Genomic DNA, 27,049 nt, shown 5'->3' on the forward strand with positions numbered 1-27,049 from the left:
CATCAGCTAAACAGGGAGGCCCAGGCCCCATCAGCTAAACAGGGAGGCCCAGGCCCCATCAGCTAAACAGGGAGGCCCAGGCCCCATCAGCTAAACAGGGAGGCCCAGGCCCCATCAGCTAAACAGGGAGGCCCAGGCCCCATCAGCTAAACAGGGAGGCCCAGGCCGCATCAGCTAAACAGGGTGGCCCAGGCCGCATCAGCTAAACAGGGAGGCCCAGGCCGCATCAGCTAAACAGGGAGGCCCAGGCCGCATCAGCTAAACAGGGTGGCCCAGGCCGGCCCCATCAGCTAAACAGGGTGGCCCAGGCCCCATCAGCTAAACAGGGTGGCCCAGGCCCCATCAGCTAAACAGGGGGGTCCAGGCCCCATCAGTTAAAAAGAGCAGGGCCAAGGCCCCTTTAGCTAAACAGGGGGGCCCAGGCCTCATCAGCTAAACAGGGGGGCCCAGGCCTCATCAGCTAAACAGCAGGGCCCAGGCCCCATCAGCTAAACAGGGGTGTCCAGGAGGTGGGAGCAGAGGAGGGACTTTTTTTTTCATTTTTAGGGTGTAGGCAGATAAAGTCAATGCTGCTGTTCCGCTGCACTCTGGGGGTGGGGTGTAGGCGGGGTTTTCGGGGGAGGGGGCATCCAGCTAAATTTCACTGGGCAAAATGCATCAGCGTCAATGGTGGAGGTGGAATTGCGATAGATGCTCCCGCCGGCAGCTGATTCGCCCAGGATTGACAGCTGCCTTCTGTGATTGGCCGAATGCAAGTTTGGCCCGAACCCAGGAGGGGGGGGGAGGGGGGGTCAGTAATTCTGGAATTGATAAGAGATGATTGTAGCGGACTGACGCTCGCTCTCCTCCTAGGTGTGTGCACCCTCTGCCGGGGGAATCAAACTGGTCTTACTGGTGAAAGAAGGATATGAAGATCTGATCTCCCGTGTGCAGACTTCCTCTGTGAGGACGCGGATCAGCAACGCGTTGGGTAGGAATTTCATTCTCCTCCGAGCACCTGATATTGGGATCAGTTCATTAAATAACTAAAAAAAATGCGGTAAAATAACTTTTCCTGTGGTAAATCGCTCACAAATGTGCAATTCGCTAAGAATCGTGCGATAATTAATCGCACGGTGGGGTGGTTGTTAACCACTTCCCGCCCGGCCGCCCATCAGCCAATAGCATATAACGTGGGTCCCTTGGACACACCACATCCCTGATCACAGTTAAGAGCCAATGACGTGGACTCTTTACCATGTGATCAGCTGTGTCCAATCACAGTGTAAATAGGAAATGCCGGTTATCGGCATTCCTCTCCTCACACTAACCGCACCCAAGGAAAGCCAATAAGCTACATTCCTCAGTGAGGACGCACACAAGTATTCAGTGCAATGATTATGAGTGAAGCCCCTGCAGAAATGCCTGCCAGTGCCCATCAGTGATGCCAATCAGTGCTGCCTTTCAGTGCCCATCAGTGATGCCTGTCAGTGCCATCTATCAGTGCCCTTCAATGCCACCCATTAGTAATGGCTGTCAGTCTCACCAATCAGTGACATCTATCAATGCCCATCAGTGCCAGTCATCAGTACTGCCTAACAGTGCCACCCATCAGTGCTGCATATCAGTGCCCATTAGTGCTGCATATTAGTGCTGCCCATCAGTGCTGTCTATCAATACCCATCAGTGCTGCATATCAGTGCCCATCCGTGATGCCTGTCAGTGCTGCGTATCATTGCCCATCAGTGATGCCCATCAGTGCCCATTAGTGATGCCTGTCAGTTCCACCAATCAGTGCCATCTATCAATACCCATCAGTGCCACCTATCATTGCCTATCAGTGGTGCCTATCAGTGCTGCATATTAGTGCTGCCCATCAATACGGCCCATCAGTGCCGTCCATCAATGCCCATCAATGCCACCTATCATTGCCCATCAGTGCTGCCTATCAGTGCCATCCATCAGTGCCCATCGGTGCTGCATATTAGTGCTGCCCACCAGTGCTGCCTATCAGTGCCGCCCATCAGTGCTACATATCAGTGCCCATTAGTGATGCCTGTCAGTCCCACCAATCAGTGCCATTTATCAATGCTCATCATTGCCCATCAGTGCTGCCTATCAGTGCTGCATATCAGTGCCCATCAGTGCCACCTATCATTGCCCATCAGTGCTACATATCAGTGCCCAATAGTGATACCTGTCAGTCCCACCAATCAGTGCCATTTATCAATGCCCATCAGTGCCAGCCATCAGTGCCTCCTATCATTGCCCATCAGTGCCATCCATCAGTGCTGCCTATCAGTGCCATCCATCTGTGCTGCATATCAGTGCCTCTTGACCAGCGAAGGAGAAAAATTACTTATTTACAAAATTTTATAACAGAAACAAAGAAAAACTTTTTTTTGTTTTGCAAAATTTTTAGCCTTTTTCGTTTTGTTTAGCAAAAAAATAAAGCCGGCCGCCGTGTCCTTAACAACCTTCGACTCACCAGCTGTCAGCATGTTTCCCGCTGACAGCTGAATGTAACCAAAACATGGCGGCAATTAAATAGTCAGAAAACAAACAGCGTGGGGTTCCCCCCTTCCCCGAATCCATAGCAGACTCTTATCTGAGCATGGGGGGGGGGGGGAAATGAGTGAGTGCCAGCTATTGGGGGGAGGGGGGACCCCCGTGTTGCATTATCGGCCTTTTTTCATTTTGCATTCGATACCGCAGAATCGTAATTATTTTTTCCGTGAATTGTATATTTTCTTACCGCAGGCGGTCATTTATGCGGATAAGTCATGTGACCGCGCTACCGCATGCGGCTGCCTTTACTGAACTGACATTTCCTGAGTTGCGACCGATGACACGTGGCCGGTACATTTCTCTCTGCAGGCGTCCGAGGAGCTGTCGGGGTTTCCTTCGATTTCAATGGGACGTCGTTCGGTTTCGTCACTTGTCACCTCGTCTCCGGAGCCGAGAAAGTACAAAAGTGAGTAGACGCTGAAAATGTGCATGCTTCCGTTAATCCCGACCATAAAATGACTCCAAATAACGGTTTAAAACAACTTTATTCACACTTCTCACTTTTGGGTCCACTTATGCGTTTTACTCTTTATCGGGGGGACAAAACGCGTCAGTGGGGGTGTGGCCACAGGCAGGAACCTGCAGCCAACAGACTTTGAATAATCTTGTTTTTAAGGATTTGGCGTCATCAGCTTGCGGCCTTCTTTGTATAAATGCTGCAATGAATTCGATCGGGGCTGTCAGACTCAATTTCATTGGATTTGTACGACTAGAAGTCCAGAGCACCCCACCGCCCCTTTACATCAGAGGTCAGGAGCACCCCACCCCCCCCCTTTATATCAGAGGTCAGGAGCACCCCATCCCCCCCCTTACATCAGAGGACAGGAGCTCCCCACCCCCCTTTACATCAGAGGTCAGTATCACCCCACCCCCCTTTACATCAGAGGTCAGTAGCACCCCACCCCCCTTTACATCAGAGGTCAGGAGCACCCAACCCCTTTACATCAGAGGTCAGGAGCACCCCACCCCCCTTTACATCAGAGGTCAGTAGCACCCCACCCCCTTTATATCAGAGGTCAGGAGCACCCAATCCCCCCCTCTACATCAGAGGTCAGGAGCACCCAACCCCTTTACATCAGAGGTCAGGAGCACCCCATCCCCCCCTTTACATCAGAGGTCAGGAGCACCCCACCCTCCCCCCCCTTTACATCAGAGGTCAGGAGCACCCCATTCCCCTTTACATCAGAGGTCAGGAGTCCCCCCCCCCCCTTTACATCAGAGGTCAGGAGTCCCCCGCCCTCCCTTGGATCACAGTGTGCCCACCTTACCTTGTGCTGCTCCCAGGAAGAATCTGGGGGGCAGAGCTGGGAAGCTGAACGTGCAGGGTCTGGAGGAGGACCAGAGGAGCATCGATTATAAAAGCCCCCCTATACTGTTGTGTATTTTCACCTTTAACTCCTTCGAATCCACGCTATAGCCGAATGACGGCCACAGCGCGGATTTACTTTGCTGGGAGGCCGTCAATAGAAGTCCTCCCCTTTGCACGCTCCCCGTCTGCCCTGTGCACTGTGATCGCCGAGTCAATGAGGTCAATCTCGGCCCCTTACCACGTGATCAGCTGTCAGCCAATGACAGCTGATCACGTGATGTAAAGAGAAGATCACTGGCCAATCACCGGCTTCAGTGCAAGGAACATCGGTCCCGAAGAGGAAGAGGCAAAGCCGCCTCATCTGTGCCAACCAATACCGCCTTCCAGTGCCACCTTCCAGTGCCCACACAGTGCCACGAATCAGTGCATAAGTGCCAGCAATCAGTGCCACCTATCAATGCCCACGAGTGCCACCCATCAATTCCCACCAGTGGTGCCAATCAGTGCCACCCAGCAGTGCTGCCTATCAGTGTCACCTATCAGTGCCCATCACTGCCACCCATCAGTGCCCATCACTGCCACCTATAAGTGCCCACCAGTTCAGCTATCAGTGCCCTTCAGTGCCACCTATCAATGCCCTTCAGTGCTGCCCACCAGTGCCACCTCATCAGTGCCCACCAATGCCGCCTATCAGTGCCCACCAGTACCACCTCATCAATGCCCACCACTGCCACCTATAAGTGCCCACCAGTGCCAGCTATCAGTGCCCTTCACTTCCACCTATCAATTCCCTTCAGTGCCAACCATCAGTGCCACCTATTGGTACCACCCATCAGTGCCACCTCTCAGAGCCCACCAATACCACCTATCAGTGCCTACCAGTGCCATCTCATCAGTGCCGCCTTATCAGTGTCCATCAGTGCAGCCTCATGAAGGAGAAAAATTACCTATTTTCAAAATTTTTTAACAAAATATAAAACCGTTTTGTATTTTATTTTTTTATATTTTGGTCTTTTTAAATTTTTTTAACAAAAAATAAAAAACCCCCAGAGGTGATCAAATACCACCAAAGAAAGTTCTATTTGTGGGGAAAAAATTATTAAATATGTATTTTGTGTACAGTGTTGTATGACCATGTAATTGTCGTTCAAAGAGTGACAGCACTGGGCAGGAGGGGGGTTTAGGTGCCGGTACCGAAGGGGTTAACATTGCTGTCGCTGATCTCCCATGCAGAGCGTAATCCAGCTTTATTCAGTCCTGGGGAGGGATTGTCTATCGCTCTTCTCACTCTCTTTTCAGGAGGAATCAGAGTTACGGGGAGATCCTCCGTGGTCTGGTCCTCGGAGACGAGGCTTTACGAGGGTTCCAGCTCCCCCTGAGACTCACCTATCTGTTCTGGGCTGGAGACGTCAACTACAAGCTGGAGATGCCGGTCCAGGTACAAGCCAACCACCTATGTGTACAGTCCCCTACAGACTTCCCTGATTGGTCAGAAATGTAGCCATGAAAGTGGATGAACTCCCCGATTGAAAGTGATCATACAGATGGTACTTTTCATTGACTGACAGAATATACACTATATCACCAAAAGTATTGGGATGCCTGCCTTTACACACACATGAACTTTAATGACCATCCCAGCAAGGTCCATGAAGACATGGATGACCGAGTTTGGGGTGGAGGAACTTGACTGGCCTGCAGAGTCCCGACAGCAACCTGATAGAACACCTTTGGGATAAATTAGAGTGGAGACTGCGAGCCAGGTCTTTTCGTCCAACATCAGTGCCTGACCTCACAAATGGTCAAACATTCCCATAGACACACTCCTAAACCTTGTGGACGGCCTTCCCAGAAGAGTTGAAGCTGTTATATCTGTAAAGAGCCAACTCAATATAGAACCCTATGGACTAAGACTGGGGGGGTCATTAAAGTTCATGTGCGTGTAGAGGCAGGCGTCCCAATACTTTTGGCAATATAATGTATGCGCGTCACATAGCAATTGGGGCACACTCACCTTCCTGATGCATGTATGCATTCGACAGTCGGCAAGATGTTCCAAGTGCTGCAAGTAATAAGTAAAAAATCATCTGTTGATCCTGCCAGAAATCTGTGCATTACTCATACTAATCCCCCCCCCACAGGATGTTCTGCAGTGTGTGTACAGTGGGCAGCACCAACTTCTCCTTCCTGTAGATCAGCTGAACCAGGAGCGTGAGAAGAAGAAAGTCTTCCTGGGATTCAGTAAGAAATATTCTCACCATCCACTGTGACATGATCTCACCCCTTACCTTCCACTGTGACATCATCTCACCCCTTACCTTCCACTGTGACATCATCTCACCCCTCACCTTCCACTGTGACATCATCTCACCCCTCACCTTCCACTGTGACATCACCTCCCCCCTCACCTTCTACTGTGACATCACCTCACCCCTCACCATTTTACTCAGAGGAGGAAAATAAAAAATGATTTTACTGAGCAGTGGCGGCCGATGGTAATTTGTTTTGGGTGGGGTCAGCAAACAGTAACCCCCCCCCCCCCCTTCCCACAATCGGTCAGTGGGGTCTGGAGCACTTACCCCATCTATGGTGGGTAGTGCTTCTCCCGGGCTTCGGCGGCGGCTTCCCCTGCTCTCCACGGGCATTGCTTCCGTTTCCTCAATCCTCCTCGGCGGACAATCGGGACTCTTCTCTTTTCAGCCAATCAGAAAACGGGTCTCAGACCGGCATCTGATTGGTCGGATTGAGGATCAGTGTTTCAATAGCAAATATTAATTCGCTGTTGTAACACCTGGGTGGGCTCCTGGCGCAATGCTCTGCGCCACGAGCCCACTCTATTCTGAAGCCTATTAGAATAAAAAATTATCATTTTCAAAAATAAAAAAAATAAAAGATGTTTATTTTCAAAAAAAAAAAAGATCATTTTCAAAAATAAAATAAAATAAAAGAGCATCATTTTCAAAAAAAAAAAAAGATCATTTTCAAAAATAAAAGATGATCATTTTCACAAAAAAAAAAGAGATAATTTTCAACATAATAAAAATAAAAGATCATTTTCAAAAAATAAAAGATGATTATTTTCAAAAATAAAAAAAATAGGATCATTTAAAAAAATAAAAATAAATAAAAGATGATCATTTTCAAAAAAAATATAGAAATAAAAGATGATCATTTTCAAAAATAACAAAAAATAAAAGATGATAATTTTCCCCCAACCACCTCAGCGGTTTGTCTGTCATGACTACAGACACTCCTTTGTCTCGACACTTTGATAGGTGAGCTCCAATGACTTTAATAACTTTCATAAATTTATGATGTATTTTACATATATACACAATGAAAGTGAAGGTTTGATAAATGCTCATGTTACAATGTATCAATGTGCGTCTTCACTGTGGATCTTTATTTACAGAAGAGGAACCGATCACCTTTCCCCCCACATGCCGCTTCGAAAGAGGATCTCGCACATATGATCTGCAGAAGGCTAAGACCAGTGGAGTGAGACCCATTTGTCCTCATGTTAATGTACACGTCTGTCTTGTGATACAATGAGGGGGGTTTACTAAAACTGGAGAGTGCAGAATCTGGTGCCGCTCTGCATAGAAACCAATCGGCTTCCAGTTTTTATTGTCAAAGCGTAACTGAACAAGCTGAAGTTACGCGTCGCCTAACGTACACACTCTCTCCCACAAGGCAGCGGCGGTGTCTTTGATACTTGTGATAATACGAACGTTTTAATCTACATATATGTGAGTAGCCACTTGTTATACTTAATAAAGGCATTGATTTTAAATACAGTATTGCACTATGGAAGCTTTTGTATCTCTTTACATATGAGCAAATGAGGAATAACTGAACAGCATACGGGACCAGCTCTATATAGCGACACAGGGGCTCACACTGTGGAGGCAAGTCAACCCCGGCAGGGGCAGAGGAGCTGGTGAGTGCGGAAATTTGCTTCACGCACGGATAACGCACCGGTTCTGTTACACTAAGGCACTGAGCACGAGTCACTTTTATTGATCTTTATGTAAAAAAACTTTTTCAGAAGGAATGTATTTTTTCTGAGGACTTTTTTTCAATTTTTTTAATCAACTTTTTTTTAATTTTTTTCTATTGTGATAATTCTTTTTCCAATTGTTATATTTTCTCAACTGGTTAGGTTTTTTGGAGTCTTTGGTATATCTGAAAAGGTTTTTTTTGTGCACTTTAAAATGTTTGTTTCTGTAAAGTAAACGCAAACCAGTTAGGCACCTGAAGCACTAATCCACACTACAGCACATTAGCACTTTCTTGCACAGTAGCTATTTCATTTTATTTAATTTCATTATTCTTATCTTATTGTTATATAAGTTGTTTGCAGATTTCTAATGAATTTGTAAAAAAATCTTTTTCACTGCGATTTAGCAACACTAACACCTGAGAAGGTTGAATATTGGTAACCCAGATAGCATGCGATTTTTTATTTATGCGATTTTCTATTTATGAGTAGTAAGCGATTTATTGCACCAGTACAGGAGAGCGCCGTAACTACCCCTTTGTTTTTATATAAGCTGAAGTTAGAAGCTGATTGGCTACCACGGAGAGCTACACCTGATTCTGAGTGCTCCAGTTTTAGTAAATCTCCCCAAAATGACTTTGAAGGTTCTCATTGATCCCAATCATGGTATATCTTGTAGTAGTTGGTCACAGGCAGTCAGAAGTTTTGGAGCTTCTCCAAGCCACTTCTTCAGTTTTAATGAATGGCAGGAAGATACCCACGTTGGGGGGTTTTCCTGACAGTCATTAGAAAATGAAGAAGTTGCTTAGAGGAGCTCCAAAATGTCTTCAACATTACTGAACAAGTCCAGATGAATGTGACCAACTACTACTAGCTATGTTGTGACCACTCATGTTTGTGAGGGTTTGTATTCATTCAGGCCATGGTTTAAATCAACCTTTTTTATCCTATAATTATTATATTAGGTCTCAGATATTAGCCTTGGTGCCTTGATATTAGTGGTCAGGGAAGAAGCCCCCCACCCTTCCTCTTATAGGGATGGTCAGAATGCTACCCTTTCAGACAGTTAGAAAGACCATTGGTGTCACGTTGCTTGCTCTGCCAAGTGGCATTGGACCTGGAACTGGGCACCATCAGATGGGAGGTCAATCAGCAACAACTCAAGAAATCCCCGGCAACCTCCTGAGGAACCATGGTTGAGAATGGCTGGTATAAATAGACATTCACCTGGACTAGTTCTGTAATGCTGAAGATGTTTCTTATCTCCTCCAAGATACCCCTTCAGTTATAATCAGTGTCGGGAAGATACCCCAACATTGATATCCACATGGATGGCACCAACACCTTCATTAAGCTACCCAGCCACCATGGGATATTTTAAGTTGTTGATTGTCCAGGAAAAGGATTGTGGGGTATCTTCCTGACGCTCATTAGTGCAGAAGATATGATTAGATTACAGAATAAGTCCAGTTGAATGTGCCTAACTACTACTGGATATGTGGCCTAAATGATGTGCTCCCTCAAGTTGATGGAGTTCAGGTGGCCCCAGTAAAAGGTCCATCATACAAATACACTGTAGACAATTGTGCTCTTCCAACCTTGTGGTAAGAGTTTGGTGAAGACCCTTTTCTGTTCCACCATGACCAGCTCTAAAAATACATGGTGTGACCAGTTGGTGTGAATGACTGAATGAATGAATGATTGTATAGCGCTACAAACGCAAACTGAATCGCCTCAAGGTGCTAGATCCATCCTGTGTTCTGCTTCTAATGCCGCGTACACACGATCAAACAATCGGGTGGAGATGTCCGGCAAACTCAAGTCCGCCGGACAATCCCCCCCATGTGTAGCCTCCGGCATACTTTTTTGACCCGAAAGTACGGCGAACTTAGTAGTTTTGCACTCCAATCTTCCCGCCGGACTTGCATTTCAGCCGACAATCCGGCCGTGTGTATGCCAGTCCGCCGTACTTTTGAAATAAACAGACTTTTACCGCCCGGAGAAAAGTCCGCTCATTTTGAGCAGGTCTCCAGGTAGGCGGGGCCCGCGAAGGAGACGTCGCTGGCCCCGCCACCTGGTATGGACTTAAAGGGGAACCCCAACACCGAAAAAAACGGCGTGGGGGTTCCCCCCAGGTCCACATCAGACCCTTGTCCGAGCACGCTACCCGGCCGGCCAGGAAAGGGGGGGTGAGCGAGCGCCCCCCCCCCTTCCGAGCCGTACCAGGCCGCGTGCCCTCAACATGGGGGGTGCCTTGGGGAAGGGGGGGGCCGCGCGCCCCCCCCACCCCAAAGCACCTTGTCCCCATGTTGATGAGGACAAGGGCCTCTTCCCGACAACCCTGGCCGTTGGTTGTCGGGGTCTGCGGGCGGGGGGCTTATAGGAATATGGGGTGGGGACATCATCCGGTGATGTCCCTATATAAGTCGCCGCACGCCCGGTCCCCATCATTGTGAGCGGAGCGAGCGACGAGGCAACATCTGTAGAGAAGAACAGAAAGCGGCGGCGACAGAAGACCGGGCCACCACCTGTAAAAGAGCTATAAGAAGGCGCGGTGGCCCGGCAGAAGAACCGAAGAGGGGGACAAGACCACCGAAGTCGGAAGAAGAGGCCGCAGCGAGGAAGAAAGCCGGGCTCCTCCGCTAGCAAAAGAGCTAGAAGAAGATAGCGGAGGAGTCCGGCGAGAAGACCCCCCGAAGACCCCCCGAAGACGGAAGACCCCCGGAGCTGTGCAATAAACAATTTTTACCCTGTGTTGTGTTTTTTTTTTTGTACTTTTTTCACAGGTGAATGGGTAGGGGTACATTGTACCCCATACTCATTCACATAGGGTGGGGGGGCCGGTATCCGGGGGCCCCCTTATTAAAGGGGGCTCCCAGATTCCTATAAGCCCTCCGCTCGCAGACCCCGACAACCAACGGCCAGGGTTGTCGGGAAGAGGCCCTTGTCCTCATCAACATGGGGACAAGGCACCCCCCATGTTGAGGGCACGCGGCCTGGTACGGCTCGCAGGGGGGGGGGGCGCTCGCCCCCCCCATTCCTGCCCGGCAGGGTAGCGTGCTCGGACAAAGGTCTGATGTGGACCTGGGGGGAACCCCCCATCTCCTTTGCGAGCCCCACCTACCTGGAGACCCGCTCGAAATGAGCGGACTTTCCTCCGCGTGTGTGGGCGAGTCCGTTCATTTTAAAAGTAGGGCGGATAGTATGGCGGACTTAGTACGCCGTATTAGTCCGCTGAAAAAGTGCCGTGTGTGGGCAAGTAGCTAGTTCGGAAAGTCCGACGGACAGTCTGGCGGGAAGTCCACCAGACTAAGTCCGTCGGATAGTCGGCTACGTGTGTACGCGGCATTAGAAGAGGTGGGTCTTGAGTTTTTTTCTGAAGGCCCGATGGTTTTCTTCCATGCGGTTGTGGAGGAACTTCAGTGTCCTGTACAGAGCCATGACCTCAACCCTACTGATCACCTTGGGGGTGAACTGGAACACCGACGGTGAGCCAGACCTTATACATGGAACAAATTCCCACGACACCCTGCAAAATCTTGCGGAAAACCTTTCCAGAAGATTGGAGAATGTAATAGCCACAAAGGGGGCAACTCCATATTAATGGGAGGGAGACACAGAGCTCTGGCCTCACCCCTATTGATCACCTTTGGGATGAATTGGAACGCTGATGGTGATCCAAATCTTCTCATCCAGCATCAGTACCTGACCTCACAAATGGGCACAAATTCCCACAGACACCCTCCAAAATCTTGAGGAAAGCCTTCCCAGAAGAGTGGAGGATGTTGTAGCCACAAAGGGAGCAACTCCATATTAATGTAAATAGGCAAGGGAGGAGGACAACACTATATTAATGGCCATGGTTTTGGAATTGGATATACAGCTATATAGGTGTGATAAGTGAAGGAACTTGAGAGTCCTGACCTCAACCCTACTGAACCCCTTTGGGATGAATTAGAATGCCAACGGGTCTCTTTTTTTTTTTTGGTGCCCAATGTAGGGCTTGTTGTATGAGCCTGGTCTTCTCATCTCATCCATCATCGGTACTTGACCTCACAATGGCCATAGGGCGGGGCAAATCCATATAAATGGGTATAGTTTTGGAATGTGAGTTCCAACAAGCTCATATAGGTGTGAGGGTCAGAGGTACACAAGACTTTTCGTCATATAGTGTTTAAAGAGTTGCAATATGTTGTATTTTCTTATAGACCCGTATAGCTGCACCATCGTGGAGTGATCGAATCCTATGGACGTGTTACCCGGACACCGAGGTTAAATGCACCTCATATGGTGAGAACCAAAAAATGCCTGCCCCAAACATAAGCCCCACACAATGTGTCTAATATGTGCATTTCCTATAAATAACAGCGCCATACAGTGGCCATAATGTAGTATTTTCCTAATTGAGGTATTTCTGGGAGATATCACATTATAGCCACTAGATGGCGCTGATGGTCGCAGGAAATGGGCAGATTAGACACATTATGGGGGATTATTTGTGCCGAATTATTTGTACAGCAGATTTCTTTTATAAACAGACCCCTGTTATTCAAGAAAGAATACACATGCCTCTTGTACATAGACTATATTTGATTACCCCTGGCGTTCAGTTTTACGTTTGGCTAGCAGTTTGGATTTACCGCCGTTCGTTTCCTTCTCTTCGTAGGTTGTACCGATGACATTGTGAGCAGTGACCACGCTCCTGTTTTTGCCACTTTTGAAATCGGTGTGAATTTTTGGTCGCAGAGAGGTGAGTGAATTGTTCCTCTTCCACATGAATTCTTCTCCCGTGGTTTACTATTAGATTTTTTATTTTTTATTTTCACGTTGTGTATTTGTTCCCAGATTGCAGTTATATGCTCCGATTTCTGCACATCGAGTCCATCGTGAAAACCCAGAGCCGCTCCAAAGCGTGCATAGAGTTCAGATCTCTGTGCTTGAAGGGTAAGACGGATCTCTTCCTGCTCAGCGCTTCATCGGGGTTTCATACCCCCCTTTGTCCCCGGAGAAGAAGGGGGAGGACATGAGCCAAAGGACCCTTTAAATTTGCTGTAGATAGCCAAAAATAGGATTAAGACAAAGTTAGTGGGGAGAAAACCCCTGTCAGGTGTTTATTGATTTTTTTGGCAGTTTGGTAAATACTTCTGCTCCAGGCTTCATAGCACCCACAAGAGTTCCCGTGGCTGTACAGCCCTGGCCAAAAGTTTGGAGAATGACGCAAATAATAATTTTTTACAAAGTCTGTTGCCTCAGTGTTTTTAGATCTTTTGTGTCTGATGTTACTATGGGATACTGAAGTATAATTACAAACATTTCATAAGTGTCAAAGGCTTTTATTGACAATTCTTTAAAGAGGAGGTCCGCCCACCGCTTCAAAAATGAAAAGCATACTGTAGCTGCTGACTTTTAATAATAGGACACTTTCCTGTCCTGCAGTCCAGCGATGTCGGCACTGGCACAAATGCTGTGACGTCAGCACGCCGCTCCTCCCAACGCGTGCCCCAGGACGTCAACGTCATCTATAACAAAACGCGTAGGAAGGAGCAGTTTGCTGACATCACTGAGTTTGCGCCAGTCCTGGACCATGGGGTGTACTTTGTGCCGGCCGGCTTGTTTTTACCTGCGAGCAGGGCTGGTGCCAGAATTTTTGACACTTTAGGCAAAACCTCATCTTGCCGCCCCCCCATTGGCTCCACCCCTGATTCCACCCCTTTTCCCTTGCCCATGTAAACCCCACCTTTTTAATAAGGTGTCCATCAAGGCAGCCTACCAGCGCCCATCAATGCAGCCTACCAGCGCCCATCAAATGCAGCTTCAACAGGGCCAATCAAATGCAGCCTACCTCACCAGCGCCTATCCATGCAGCCTCACCAGCGCCTATCCATGCAGCCTCACCAGCGCTCATCAATGCAGCCTCACCAGCGCTCATCAATGCAGCCTCACCAGCGCTCATCAATGCAGCCTCAACAGCGCTCATCAATGCAGCCTCACCAGCGCGTATCAAATTCAGCCTACTAGCACCCATCAGTGCATCCTCACCAGCGCGTATCAAATTCAGCCTACTAGCACCCATCAATGCAGCCTCACCAGTGCCCATCAAAAGCAGCCTCACCAATGCCCATCAATGCAGCCTCACTAGCGCCCATCAATACAGCCTATCAGCACCCATCAATGCAGCCTCACCAGTGCCCATCAATGCAGCATCACCAGCACCCATCAATGCAGCCTCACCAGCGCCAATCAATTTCAGCCTCACCAGCTCCCATAAACGCAGCCTCACCAGTGCCCATTAACGAATGTTTGCTTGCTTCCATTCATTTGAGAGTTGGGATACAGCCACCACTGTGCCTCTGACACTATGTGCGAACAGAGCTGCCTGCTGATGCTGAGACTTAGTTGCTTGCTGCAGAAAGAAGAGAGTAGGAACACCAGTGGCCGGGCTCACTAGGCAGCAGGGCGCCCTAGGCTGCTGCCTATTTTGCCTAGTGGTAGCACCGGCCCTGCCTGCGAGTTTTACCTTATATTGATGTAAGTGCAACATCTTTTTTTTTTACTTAAATAAACCTCAAAGATTATACCCTATGAGGCGTTATCTTTTTTTGGAACCCCTCCGTGATCCAGTCCATTGGACGGTGGAGGCTCAAGAGCATCATCTCCCTGGATGATCAAAGGCCCTGACTGGATATATAGCCATAAGTGTGTTAGACCTCCCGTGATAGGAGGTCTCAGGGGCTGGTAAGCGGCCATTTTTTAAGGTGGGGGTGTCTCTCTGAACTGTCACGATCTTTTGGTAAAATTATCCACAATTAAGGGACCCTTCGGATACCACGTCACTATATGGACTTTCTTCATCATTTACTTATAATTAAATTTAGCTCACTTGATTTTTGGTTTGATATTTCCATCAGCTGTCGGGTGCTTCCGCCGCCATTGCGGGTAAGGGGGCCCTGGCAGTGTAGCATTACGGCTTCGTACCGGGTCCCTACTGCGCATGCGCGAGCAATTGCTATGCTCTTATACTGGCCCGGAGGAGGAGAGAGGCGAGCTGCTCGCCTAATGCGCCGTGGCCTGGACTCCCAGAAGCGGGGATGGGATAACTGTCAAAGACGGGTATCTCCCCCCCCCCCCGAAAGGTGCCAAATGTGGCACTGGAGGGGGGGTGGGGAGACAAATGAGCAGAAGTTCCACTTTTGGGTGGAACTCCACCTTAAGTTTATGCAAAGAGTCAATATTTGCAGTGTTGTCCCTTCTTTTTCAAGACATCTGCAATTCCCCCCCGGCATACTGTCACTCATCTTCTGGGCCACACCCTGACTGATGGCCAACCCTATTCTTACACAACAATGTTTGGAGTTTGTCAGAATTTGTGAGGGGGGTTTTTTGTTCACCCGCCTCTTGAGGATTGACCACAGGTTCTCAATGGGATTAAGGTCTGGGGAGTTTCCTGGCCATGGACCCAAAATTTCTATGTTTTGTCCCCCAAGCCACTTAGTTATGACGTTGGCCTTATGGCAAGGTGCTCCATCATGCCAGAAAAGTCATTGTTCTTCACCAAACTCTTCTTGGATGGTTGGGAGAAGTTTCTTTATTCATGGTGGTGTTTTTAGGCAAAATTGTGAGTTAGCCCCCCCACCCCCTTGGCTGAGAAGCATTCCCACTCATGAATGGTTTCCAGATGCATGACACAGGACTGATGGTAGCCCTCACCTTTTCTTCTCCAGACAAGGTTTTGTTCCGTATTCCCCCCAACAATCAGAAATGGGATTCATCAGAGAAAATGACTTTACCTCAGTCCTCAGCTCTCCAATCATTGGACCTTCTGCAGAATATGAGTATGTCCCTGAGGTATTTCCTGTGAGAGGTGGCTTCTTTACTGTCCTGCCTGATACCAGACTGTCCTCCAAAAGTCTTCTCCTCACTGTGCATGCAGACATACTCACACCTGCCTACTACCATTCCTGAGCAAGCTCTGCACTGGTGGTCCCCCGATTTCCCCCCCCCCTCTCTACTCCCATCCCCCCCTCCTCTACCCCCATCCCCTCCCTCTGCACTGGTGGTTCCCCCGATCCCGCAGCTGAATAAACTGTAGGAGAAGGTCCTGGCGCTTGCTGGACTTTCTTGGTTGCCCTGAAGCCTTCTTCACTAATGCAGTGGAAATGTATTTTTTTTAATGGGTTTAGGTTAATTTTCATGGCAAAGAGGGACTTTGCAATAATTTGCAATTCATCAGATCGCTCTTCATAACATTCTTGAGTATAGGCAAATTGCCATCATAAAAACTGAGGCAATTACTGTGAAAATTAATATTTGTGTCATTCTCAAAACTTTTGGCCACAGCTGTAGTTAAAGCCCGATTGAAGTTACAGAAGAAATGATGTATATAAATGCAGCGTTCTATCGTTATTTTTCCTAGAAAAGCAGACCCATTCAGATTTGGAAATTCTTTGCCCTGCACTATGCTGCAGAGAAGGACCGCTGTGCTCTGTGTGGAAGCAGTGGCCTTGCTGCAGAGGTCCAACACACCCTTCAGTCACAGCTACAGTCCAGTAATCAGCAGAGCTCATGTCTCTGCTCATATTTTGACATGGCTATGGACTTCCCAGGTGGCAATGATGATGCTACACATGGTCCATACCTGGAAGTACAGGGTATGTCTTTCCTAGGTATTAAAGGAAAGGAACGTACATGGAAGGGATGGGTGTGGAATTAAAGCCTGTTCCTATACCTATGGTTTTTGCACATGATACTGATCAGAAGTGGAATTTAAAGCTTCAGTGTCATTGTCCAAAATCTTTGAAGGCCTCCTCAGATCTTTTGAACTGCAGCATTAATGTATTACTACCTCCTGCTTGCTCACTTTTTCTCTTTTCCCTGGAATAATGCAGACTCTCCACAAAGTAATGTGAATAGCACACACAGTACAGAGGGATTGGCCTTTCTCAAGCTTGGATGGTCAGAGCAAGACTTACCAGAGGTGAGAAATTAAGAGTGTAGATAATACACTATAGGGGCAAATATTGATGGACACCTGAACATCGCATCTATATGAGCTTGTTGGGCATCCCATTCCCAAATCATGACCATTAATATGGAGTAGCCCCTTCCTCACCATAGCCATTATTATGGAGTTGCCTCCGCCCCACCATAGCCATTAATAGGGAGTTGCCCCCGCCCCACCATAGCCATTAATAGGGAGTTGCCCTCTCCCCACCATAGCCATTAATATGGAGTTGCCCCCTTTCCCCCTCTAGCCATTAATATGGATTTGCCCCCCTGTTTGCCTCCTTTGGCTATGGCATCCTCCATTTTTGTGGTAAGATTTCCCACAAGATTTTGGAGGGTGTCTGTGGGAATTTGTGCCCATTTGTGAGGTCAGGTACTGATGTTGGGGGAATAGACCTGGCTGAATTGTTGAGCCTCAAGTTGAAAAAAGACCAGGCTCACTGGCATTCTAATTCATCCCAAAGGTGTTTAGGGTTGAGGGCAGGACTCTGTGCAGAACACTTGAGTTCCTCCACGCCAAACTGGTTAAACCACAGCCATTAATATGGAGTCAGCACCCTTTACAGCATTACAAGCCTCCACTCTTCTGGGAAGACTTTCCACAAGATTTTGGAGTGTGACCATGAGAACGTATAGCTATTTAGTCAAAAGAGCATTTGTAGGGTCAGGTACTGATGTTGGTTATCCCAAAGGTGTTCAGTGGGGTTGGAGTCAGGGCTCTGTGTGGGACACTCAAGTTCTTCCATCCATCACACCTATATAAGCCAACCCAGATCAACCCATGTCTTTATGGAGCTGGCTTTGTACACAGGGGGGCACAATCATGCTGGAACAGAAAAGGGTCTGTTACCAGAAAACTGTTACCACAAGGTTGGAAGAACACAATTGTCAAAAACGTCTTTGTATGATGTAGTATGAACAAGTTCCCCTCAGGTACTGATGTTGGATGAAAAGACCTGGCTCACAACTGGTGTCCCAATCCATCCCAAAGGTGTTCAGTAGGGTTGAGGTTAGGGCTCTGTGCAGGACACTCGAGTTCCGCCATGATCGCAAACCTACTGAACACCAAAGGTGTTCTGTATGGTTAATGGCAGGTACTAATGTTGGATAAGAAGACCTTATACCAAAGGTCTTCCAAAAGTAGGGTTGAGGTCAGGGTTCTGTGCAGGACACTTGAGTTCCTTCAAACCAGCATTGCTTTGTACAAGGGGGGGGGGGGGGGGTCAGGTTCGGGGCACAGTCATGCTGGAACAGAAAATGGTCTTCACCAGACTGCTAAAACAAGGTTGGAAGAGCACAATTGTCTTCAATGTCTTTGTATGATGGAGTATTACTAGGGCCCTTCACTGGAGACACCTGAACTCAATCATTTGGACAGGTGACTACATACTTTTGGCCATGTAATGTGGGTTTGGTGGTCAGGTGTCCAAAATCCTTTGGCCTTATATTTTATCTACCTGAAGCCATATGTTTTATCTGACATAAGATTTGTATTCCCCACAGATAACATGGGTTGGTGGAGACACATTTACTGGACATTTGCTTCTGAGTATCCGACCAACGGATGGTGGAGAAACCTTTGGTATGAGGTTTTGGTTTGGCTTATGGATACAAAAATCTTTGACTACAGGAATATAGTGTGTGGGTGAATACTTGCAATTATATTCGTTCTCTCATTTTATTTAATGTGTTTCTAGGTGAATGTTGTGTGTCGGTGCTCTCAGCCAATAGCAATACTGATCATCAGTTTCAAGCTTTTCTGTCCCAACGTGGAGAAGAAACAGGATCCTTGAGAGGAAAAGTGAGAGTGACCCAATATCCAAATATGAACCCAGACAGGAGCCCCAGGATGATCAACAGAGAAGCTGAGAAAGGCAAGAATTTCCTCAGGATATACTGTATTACATGGTTGGTTACACTATATGATCAAATTCTGGGGGACACCCAACCATCACACCTTTCTGAGCCTATTTGAGTTGCAATCCCATAGCCATTCATATGGAGTTTCTCCCCTCCTCCCATGACCATACATATAGAGTTGCCCCTTTGTGGCAATACCATCCTCCACTCTTCTGGGAATACTTTACACAAGATTTTGGAGAATTTCTGTGAGAATTTGTGCCCATTTGTGAGGTCCGGTACTGATGGATGTTGGAAGAGAAGACCTGGTTCAACATTGGGCACCAAGAAAAAGATCTGGCTTGCGATCAACGTGCCAATTCATCCCAAAGGTGATCAGTAGGGATGAGGTCTAGGCTCTGTACAGGACACTCAAGTTCCTCCATGACCTCAAACCTACTCAGCATTTTGGGATGACCTGATCCCAAAGGTGTTCCATAGGGTTAAGGGGAGGTACTAATGTTGGATGAGAAGACCTTATACCAAAGTTCCTTCTTGAGCTCCTCCATGCCAAACTGGTCACACCATGTCCAGCTGGCTTTGTACATGGGGTGGATTGGGGGAGGGTGGACACAGGGGACGAAGTCATGTTGGAACAGAAAAGGGTCTTCACCAAACTATTACCACAAGGTTGGAAGAGCGCAATTGTCTACAATGTCTTTGTATGATGAAGTATAAACCTCTTCCTTCACTGGAGACACCTGAAATCCATCATCGGAGGGGGGAGGTCACATACCTTTGGCCATATAGTTTATTGAGATGGCATGGAGGGGGGGTATTGCATGCCTTTGGTCATATAGTGTATTGAAATAGCATTGGCTGGGAGTCATATACCTTTGGCCATAGAGTGTATTGAGATAGCATTAGGGGGGTCACATACCTTTGGTAATGAAGTGTATTGAGATGGCATTGGGGGGGGTCACATACCTTTGGTCATAAAGTGTATTGAGATGGCGTGGGGGGGGGGGGTCACATACCTTTGACCATATAGTGCATTGAGATGGCATTGAGTGGGTCACATACCTTTGGCCATATAGTGCATTGAAATGGCATGGGGGGGTCATATAGTGTATTGAGATAGCATTGGGGGAGTCACATACCTTTGACCATAAAGTGTATTGAGGTGGCATTGGGGGGGGGGGGCACATACCTTTGGCCATATAGTGTATTGAGATGGCATTGGGGGGGGGGTCACATACCTTTGGCCATGAAGTGTATTGAGATGGCATGGGGGGGGGGTCACATACTTTTGGCCATGAAGTGTATTGAGATGGCTTTGGGAAGTCACATACCTTTGGCCATAGAGTGTATTGAGATGGCATGGGAGGGTCATATACCTTTGGTCATATAGTGTATGAGATAGCATGGGGTGGGGGTCACATACCTTTGGCCATGTAGTGTATTGAGATGGCATGGGGGGGGTCACATAACTTTGGCCATATAGTGCATTGAAATGGCATGGGGGGGTCATATAGTGTATTGAGATAGCATTGGGGTAGTCACATACCTTTGGCCATAAAGTGTATTGAGATGGCATGGTGGGGGGGGGGGGGGTCACATACCTTTGGCAATATAGTGTATTGAGATGGCTTTGGGAAGTCACATACCTTTGGCCATAGAGTGTATTGAGATGGCATGGGAGGGTCATATACCTTTGGTCATATAGTGTATGAGATAGCATGGGGTGGGGGTCACATACCTTTGGCCATGCAGTGTATTAAGATGGCATGGGAAAGTCACATACCTTTGGCCATATAGTGTATTGAGGTGGCATGGGGGAGTCACATACCTTTGGCAATATAGTGTATTGAGATGACATTGGGATGTTACATACCTTTGGCCATATAGTATATTGAGATGGCATGGGGGGGGGTCACATACCTTTGCCATTTAGTGTATTGAGATGGAATGGCAGGGTCACATACCTTTGGCCACGTAGTGTATTGAGATAGCATGGGGGGGGCACATACTTTTGGCCACGTAGTGTATTGAGATAGCATGGGGGGGGGGGCACATACCTTTGGCCACGTAGTGTATTGAGATGACATGGGGGGGTCCCATACCTTTGGCCATAGAGTGTATTGAGATGGCATGGGGGGAACATGTATTGAGATGGCATGGGGGGCACATACCTTTTTCCACGTAGTGTATTGAGATGACATGGGGGGGGGGGTCACATACCTTTGGCCATAGAGTGTATTGAGATGACATGGGGGGGGGGGGTCACATACCTTTGGCCATATAGTATATTGAGATGGCATTGGGGGGGGGGGTCCCATACCTTTGGCCATATGAGATGATAGAAAACAATGTATCATTTAGAAGGTCTGAATGTAATCTGTTTCCTTTGTAGCCGCAGTTACAGAGAATTCCACCAAGAAGTCCCATTCTCCCAGATCTCCTCGCCACTCTCCGGCACTGCGCTCCTCCAAACGCTCCTCCAGGTACACGGCACTCCCTGATTCGCTGACTTCTTCCTATATTAGTGATGTGTGCAGAAGGGGTTTTGGCTAGTACGCGTTATCATCGTTGCTCAGCGAATGTTTGAACTCGTATTTCAATATTATTATTATTATTTTTTAAATCTGTCAGTGAGGTCATTATAAACGAAGCAGCCTATAGGAGGGAGAGGGGGCGTGGCAACATTACTCGGATGTGCAATAAGTGTGGCAGCCTCCCAGGAGCACGCTGTACGTGCGCAGGAGAGCGGCTTAGCCTACTTTACTTCCCTTTCTTCAGTAAATCGGCATCGCATCTGTACACAAAGCTGACCTCCGGGTCAAAGATTAGGAAGGTTTAAGGATTAAACGTTGGCGACCATGTCACCACTGAAGGCAAAAACTTCACCGAACCACAAAAAACACCCGAGACTTCGATAGAAAAATGGAAGCTGTAAAAAAAATGTTACGCCCGTAAAGGGTAACTCCATTTTTGTGAAAAGAAAAAAATATATATATAGCCAATAAAAAATAAATAAATAACAAAGTATAGCTAATAAAAAAAAAAAAGTAATAAAATATTTGTGAAGAAAAATATAGCAAATAAAAAAATAACAAACTGTAGCTAACAAGAAGTAACAAAATACTGCAAATAAAAAAATATAGCAAAGAAACAAATAATTACAAAAAAATTTAAAAATATAGCAAAGAAACAAATACAATAAAAAATAAAAAATATAGCAAATAAAAAATATAGCAAAGAAACAAATAATTACAAAAAAATAAACTAGCAAATAAAAAATATAGCAAAGAAACAAATAATTACAAACAAATTTTAAAAATATAGCAAATACAAAAAATATAGCAAAGAAACAAATTACAAAAAAAATTAAAAATATAGCAAATAAAAAAAATATAGCAAAGAAAAAAATAAAATAAAATATAGGGAATAAAAAAAAGAATAAAATATTGCAAAGAAAAAAAAAATGAAACAAATATATGCTTGTCCTGGATTTGTAGACCGTTACCAGGCTATGCAGTAAGTGGTTCATTAGCGCCATCTTGTGGGTGACTTTTGAATGTCTCTTTTTATAGATTTCTTGTGTTTATGATTATATTGAACAGATTATAACAAGACCCTTCCAATGGGATATTTAATAGACTAATAGGCAGAAAAAAGATCTGGCCATTGTTAGGGTTTAATTACACTTTAAATCTGAAGCACAACGAAGGTTAAAAATAACTAAGCTAACAGTTCCAAAGTCTATTTCTTGTTGCATGTTCTTGTGAAGGATTTTTTTTTTTACTTCTAAATGTCTTTATTGTTCCAGACGCCGTCCTGCGAGTATCTGTTGCGGCAGTTACAGCAATGCAGAGTATTTCCTATTTGAAGGTTTGTGTTCCCCCTCCACGCCGATATCGCCCAGACCACGCTCAGCGCTGGTGGGTGGGGAGCAGATGGTGGAACATGGAGAGACGATGTTCACGACTGAATCTGAGAGAAAGCCAACATCACCACACTGTATGAGGAACATCTCCAAGTGATACAAGAAGGCAGGTGTCATGGTGGGGGAGGGGGGGATGAAAGCCACCAACATCACTGCACTGTATGAGGAACATCTCCAAATGATACAAGAAGGAAGGTGTCATGGTGGGGGGCGGGGGGTTGGATGAAGAAGCCACCAACATCACTGTACTGATGAGAAACATCTCCAAGTGATACAAGAAGGCAGGTGTCATTTTTTTGGGAGGGGGGGTGATGAAAGCCACCAACATCACCGTACTGCATGAGGAATATCTCCAAGTGATACAAGAAGGAAGGTGTCATGGTGCGGGGGGGGGGGGGGGTGAAAGCCACCAACATCACAGCACTGTATGAGGAGCATCTCCAAGTGATACAAGAAGGCAGGTGTCATGGTGGGGGAGGAGGGGGGATGAAAGCCACCAACATCACCATACTGTATGAGGAACATCTCCAATTAATACAAGAAGGAAGGTGTCATGGTGGGGGGTTGGATGAAGAAGCCACCAACATCACTGTACTGATGAGAAACATCTCCAAGTGATACAAGAAGGAAGGTGTCATGGTGGGGGGCGGGGGGTTGGATGAAGAAGCCACCAACATCACTGTACTGATGAGAAGGCAGGTGTCATTTTTTTTTGGGGGGGGGGGGGGGTGAAAGCCACCAACATCACAGCACTGTATGAGGAGCATCTCCAAGTGATACAAGAAGGCAGGTGTCATGGTGGGGGAGGGGGGGGGGGGGATAAAAGCCACCAACATCACCGTACTGTATAAGAAACATCTCCAAGAGATACAAGAAGGAAGGTGTCATGGTGGAACCGTGGGGTGATTAAAGCCACCAACATCACCACACTGTATGAGAAATGTAAAGCCTTTAAAGCCCAACTCCACTCCTAAGGACACTACAATTTGGGAAAGAGAGATCGGGACTTCCATAGAGGCGGAAAGATTAGGAAGAGGCTTTCATTTCTTCCCTTAAACTATCTACACCAGTGATGGTGAACCTTGGCACCCCAGATGTTTTGGAACTACATTTCCCATGATGCACTGGCACTCTGCAGTGTAGTGGAGCATCATGGGAAATGTAGTTCCAAAACATCTGGGGTGCCAAGGTTTGCCATCACTGATCTACACCAAGCAAGCCCCAGGGGAAGAGCTTTATTATCCTCACACTCCGGTAGAACTTGCCAAGCTCTCCTTCATATTTTGTACTACTCTGTTCCAGGTGACTGTCGGCAATGCCAGGCTGTGGTTGGTGATATGACCCACATATGGTGGGAACGTGCTTCTTTCTTGGATCCTACAGATCTACACAAGGGTGACCAATACTATAATACCAAGGAGCCCAATGACCACCTTGTTTTCAGTTCAGTGATGCATTTCAGTCTATTAAGAAAGACACCTTATGCCCCTGGTGCTCACCCTACAGCCCAAGGGCTGCATGTGGCCCTCTGGTAAATAATGTGCGACCCTCAGCAGTCTGCAGTAGGTACATTGATTAGAGTAATAGTATTGATCTCTACCAGCCTCATGTAACATCTTCCCGGTTTCCTATTGTCTTCTGCAGCCAACAATGTGTCCTGTCCTCACTCTCTGACCCTCGTTTGCCCTATTAGCTCTGCAGTCTCTGACTGTCCTCTCCAGCATTACATACTATATATTGAACATTATGTGCGGCCCTTTGGGGATATCAGGGGCCACATTTGGGGCCCCTCTTTTGGCTCATAAGTTGACTACCACTGCTTTAGGCCATTTCCCTATGGCCACAGGAAGAGTCATCCCCAGATATTGGAGATCAGCGCAGATACCACCTTCAGCCTTCAGCAGGGTGATGATGGCAGCAAAAGTAATTTGACCACGCCCACATTTTGCAGCGGAATGCATTTTTACTCTCCTTGGAGCACCCAAAGGTGTCCCAGGCCACTAAAGTGTTCAGGTTTGGCTTGAAGAAAAGGTGGCAACCCTCGCCTTAATAGTGTGAAATGCTCAAAGCCAAGAACGTTCTTCTGTAATTGTAATAAAATACATAAAAAAAAGTTCTGTTTATTAGCAAACGATACAAAATAGAAATAATAATGTACAAAGGATGGTGGCAAAAATCTTCTGTATATCTGTGCGTGCAATAAACTTCTACAAAACTAAATGTGAAGAACGCGACACATACTTTTTATAATGATAATCAATAAAGATCTTGAGGCTCTGTTCACACTGTGGCATTCCGGAATCACCGGGATCCCAAATCTCTGCAGAACGCACTTGCGATTCTCCTGTTGCCTTCAACAGCTCCCAAATCGCTGCGTTTTGCCTTACGGACCACGGTAAAGTCGCGCAAACAGAATCGCGGGGCGCCTGTTGCCCAAAAGAAGTTCAAGAACGCCATGGTGTGATTAGAGCCTGATCGTTACATTTCACTTTTCTAAACCCGGACCAAGTTACAATCGAAGAGATTGGGAGGGGGGGGGGCGCGATGGGTAATTGGACCCCACTGGGTCCAATGACTGAGTTTGTTATGTTTAGGACCCTGAAGAGTCTAAATTCCTTTTTAACAACAATGTATCCACGCCTCCCAACTGTCCAACTTTTATGAGAAGGGAATGAGGGACACCTATTGGCAAGTCCACATTGCATGACTAATGGGTGTGTGCACAGGGTGTGCCGGGTGTGGCTGGGCACACCCTAAATCCAGGGCTCAGCAACCCTACTTTGATCTACTTGTCAATCACAGGCAGGTGATGGGTAGACATGTGCACTGCTGCCCTACTGACACCGTCCACTGCTCTACAGACACCGTCCACTGCTCTACAGACACCGTCCACTGCTCTACAGACACCGTCCACTGCTCTACAGACACCGTCCACTGCTCTACCGACACTGCCCACTGCTCTACCGACACTGCCCACTGCTCTACCGACACTGCCCACTGCTCTACCGACACAGTCCTCTGCTCAACCGACACCGTCCCCTGCTCTACCGACACTGTCCCCTGCTCTACCGACACTGTCCCCTGCTCTACCGACACTGTCCCCTGCTCTACCGACACTGTCCCCTGCTCTACCGACACTGTCCCCTGCTCTACCGACACCGTCCCCTGCTCTACCGACACCGTCCCCTGCTCTACCGACACCGTCCCCTGCTCTACCGACACCGTCCCCTGCTCTACCGACACCGTCCCCTGCTCTACCGACACCGTCCCCTGCTCGACCGACACCGTCCCCTGCTCTACCGACACCGTCCCCTGCTCTACCGACACTGTCCCCTGCTCTACCGACACAGTCCCCTGCTCTACCGACACAGTCCCCTGCTCTACCGACACTGTCCCCTGCTCTACCGACACTGTCCCCTGCTCTACCGACACCGTCCCCTGCTCTACCGACACAGTCCTCTGCTCAACCGACACCGTCTACTGCTCTACTGATACTGCCCACAGCTCTACCGACACCACCCTCTGCCCTACTGACACCGTCCACTGCCCTACTGACACCGTCCACTGCCCTACTGACACCGTCCACTGCCCTACTGACACCGTCCACTGCCCTACTGACACCGTCCACTGCCCTACTGACACCGTCCACTGCTCTACTGACACCGTCCACTGCTCTACTGACATCGGGAGTTATGATTATCTAAAAAAAAAAAAGAAAAATTCTGTTCTTTTCTAGATTTCTACAACAGAACCGCAGACCTCATATACTTATAAGTTAGGCAGAAACAAGGACTGCATGTTGGATTGGTTTCTAGGCATTTCACAGGCATTGGGCTTATTGTCCCCACTTTTATGTAACTTGTATATGTTCTATTGAACTTCATCAGATTATTATTATTGTTTTGCAGTATGCTGACATCTGGTGGCAGTTTTGGTCCACTGCAACTTTCTTACAATGTGATATTGGTATCTTCTTCTCCTGTTTACTGCTAGTTAGTTCAGTTCTAGCCAGGCCTCCCCAGTTTCTTCCATGTTCCCTCAGTCAGTATTAGCACTTCAGAGAGACAAGAAAGTCATTGTCTTCTTACACTTCCAAAGACTGAGAAAAAAAACATCTTCTATACTGCAATTATCTGAACTAAAATTGAGTTTAATTCAACTGTGTCTTATTGAAGAGTTAAGCTGCCTGTGGATGGTGCAGAGTCAGCTGTTGACCATACTGTCCGGACAGACTGGGTCTGAGAAGCTATGTCTATGTATAAAGTTGCATTCAAAACAGTACAGGGCTTCTGACATCAGGTTGAGACCATTCAAGGTTCATGCGCATGTAGATGCAAAAGGTCCTCCACCATAAAACGCCCCGCATTTTCCCACGCCTGGGGAACCACAGACGGATCACAGAAGT

At 47.3% G+C, this 27,049-nt stretch overlaps 1 protein-coding gene and 1 long non-coding RNA gene across 4 annotated transcripts in view; both read left to right on the forward strand.

The window, feature by feature from the left end:
- LOC143964997 (phosphatidylinositol 3,4,5-trisphosphate 5-phosphatase 2B-like) overlaps positions 1 to 22,947 on the forward strand; it is a 131,115-nt gene extending 108,168 nt beyond the window's left edge. For all 3 annotated transcript variants that reach the window (XM_077474339.1, XM_077474341.1, XM_077474340.1), the window contains exons 11-23: positions 853 to 970; positions 2,857 to 2,953; positions 5,156 to 5,294; positions 5,998 to 6,097; positions 7,269 to 7,354; positions 12,065 to 12,146; positions 12,523 to 12,606; positions 12,702 to 12,800; positions 16,742 to 16,830; positions 18,363 to 18,441; positions 18,557 to 18,733; positions 21,112 to 21,202; positions 22,528 to 22,947. In XM_077474339.1, coding sequence (XP_077330465.1) covers positions 853 to 970; positions 2,857 to 2,953; positions 5,156 to 5,294; positions 5,998 to 6,097; positions 7,269 to 7,354; positions 12,065 to 12,146; positions 12,523 to 12,606; positions 12,702 to 12,800; positions 16,742 to 16,830; positions 18,363 to 18,441; positions 18,557 to 18,733; positions 21,112 to 21,202; positions 22,528 to 22,741 — 1,455 coding nt within the window. In that variant the 3' untranslated portion in view covers positions 22,742 to 22,947. The remainder of the gene's footprint in view (positions 1 to 852; positions 971 to 2,856; positions 2,954 to 5,155; positions 5,295 to 5,997; positions 6,098 to 7,268; positions 7,355 to 12,064; positions 12,147 to 12,522; positions 12,607 to 12,701; positions 12,801 to 16,741; positions 16,831 to 18,362; positions 18,442 to 18,556; positions 18,734 to 21,111; positions 21,203 to 22,527) is intronic.
- An 83-nt stretch (positions 22,948 to 23,030) lies between these two features.
- Positions 23,031 to 24,864, forward strand: LOC143965383 (uncharacterized). Its single transcript, XR_013271612.1, has 2 exons — positions 23,031 to 23,275; positions 23,526 to 24,864. It is a non-coding gene; the product is annotated as an uncharacterized LOC143965383 (long non-coding RNA).
- Positions 24,865 to 27,049: the final 2,185 nt, after the last annotated feature.

This window comes from Lithobates pipiens, unplaced genomic scaffold (assembly GCF_037356315.1).
Source record: "Lithobates pipiens isolate NorthernLeopardFrog02 unplaced genomic scaffold, aLitPip1_a1.2 Scaffold_1, whole genome shotgun sequence".
NCBI lineage: Eukaryota > Metazoa > Chordata > Amphibia > Anura > Ranidae > Lithobates > Lithobates pipiens.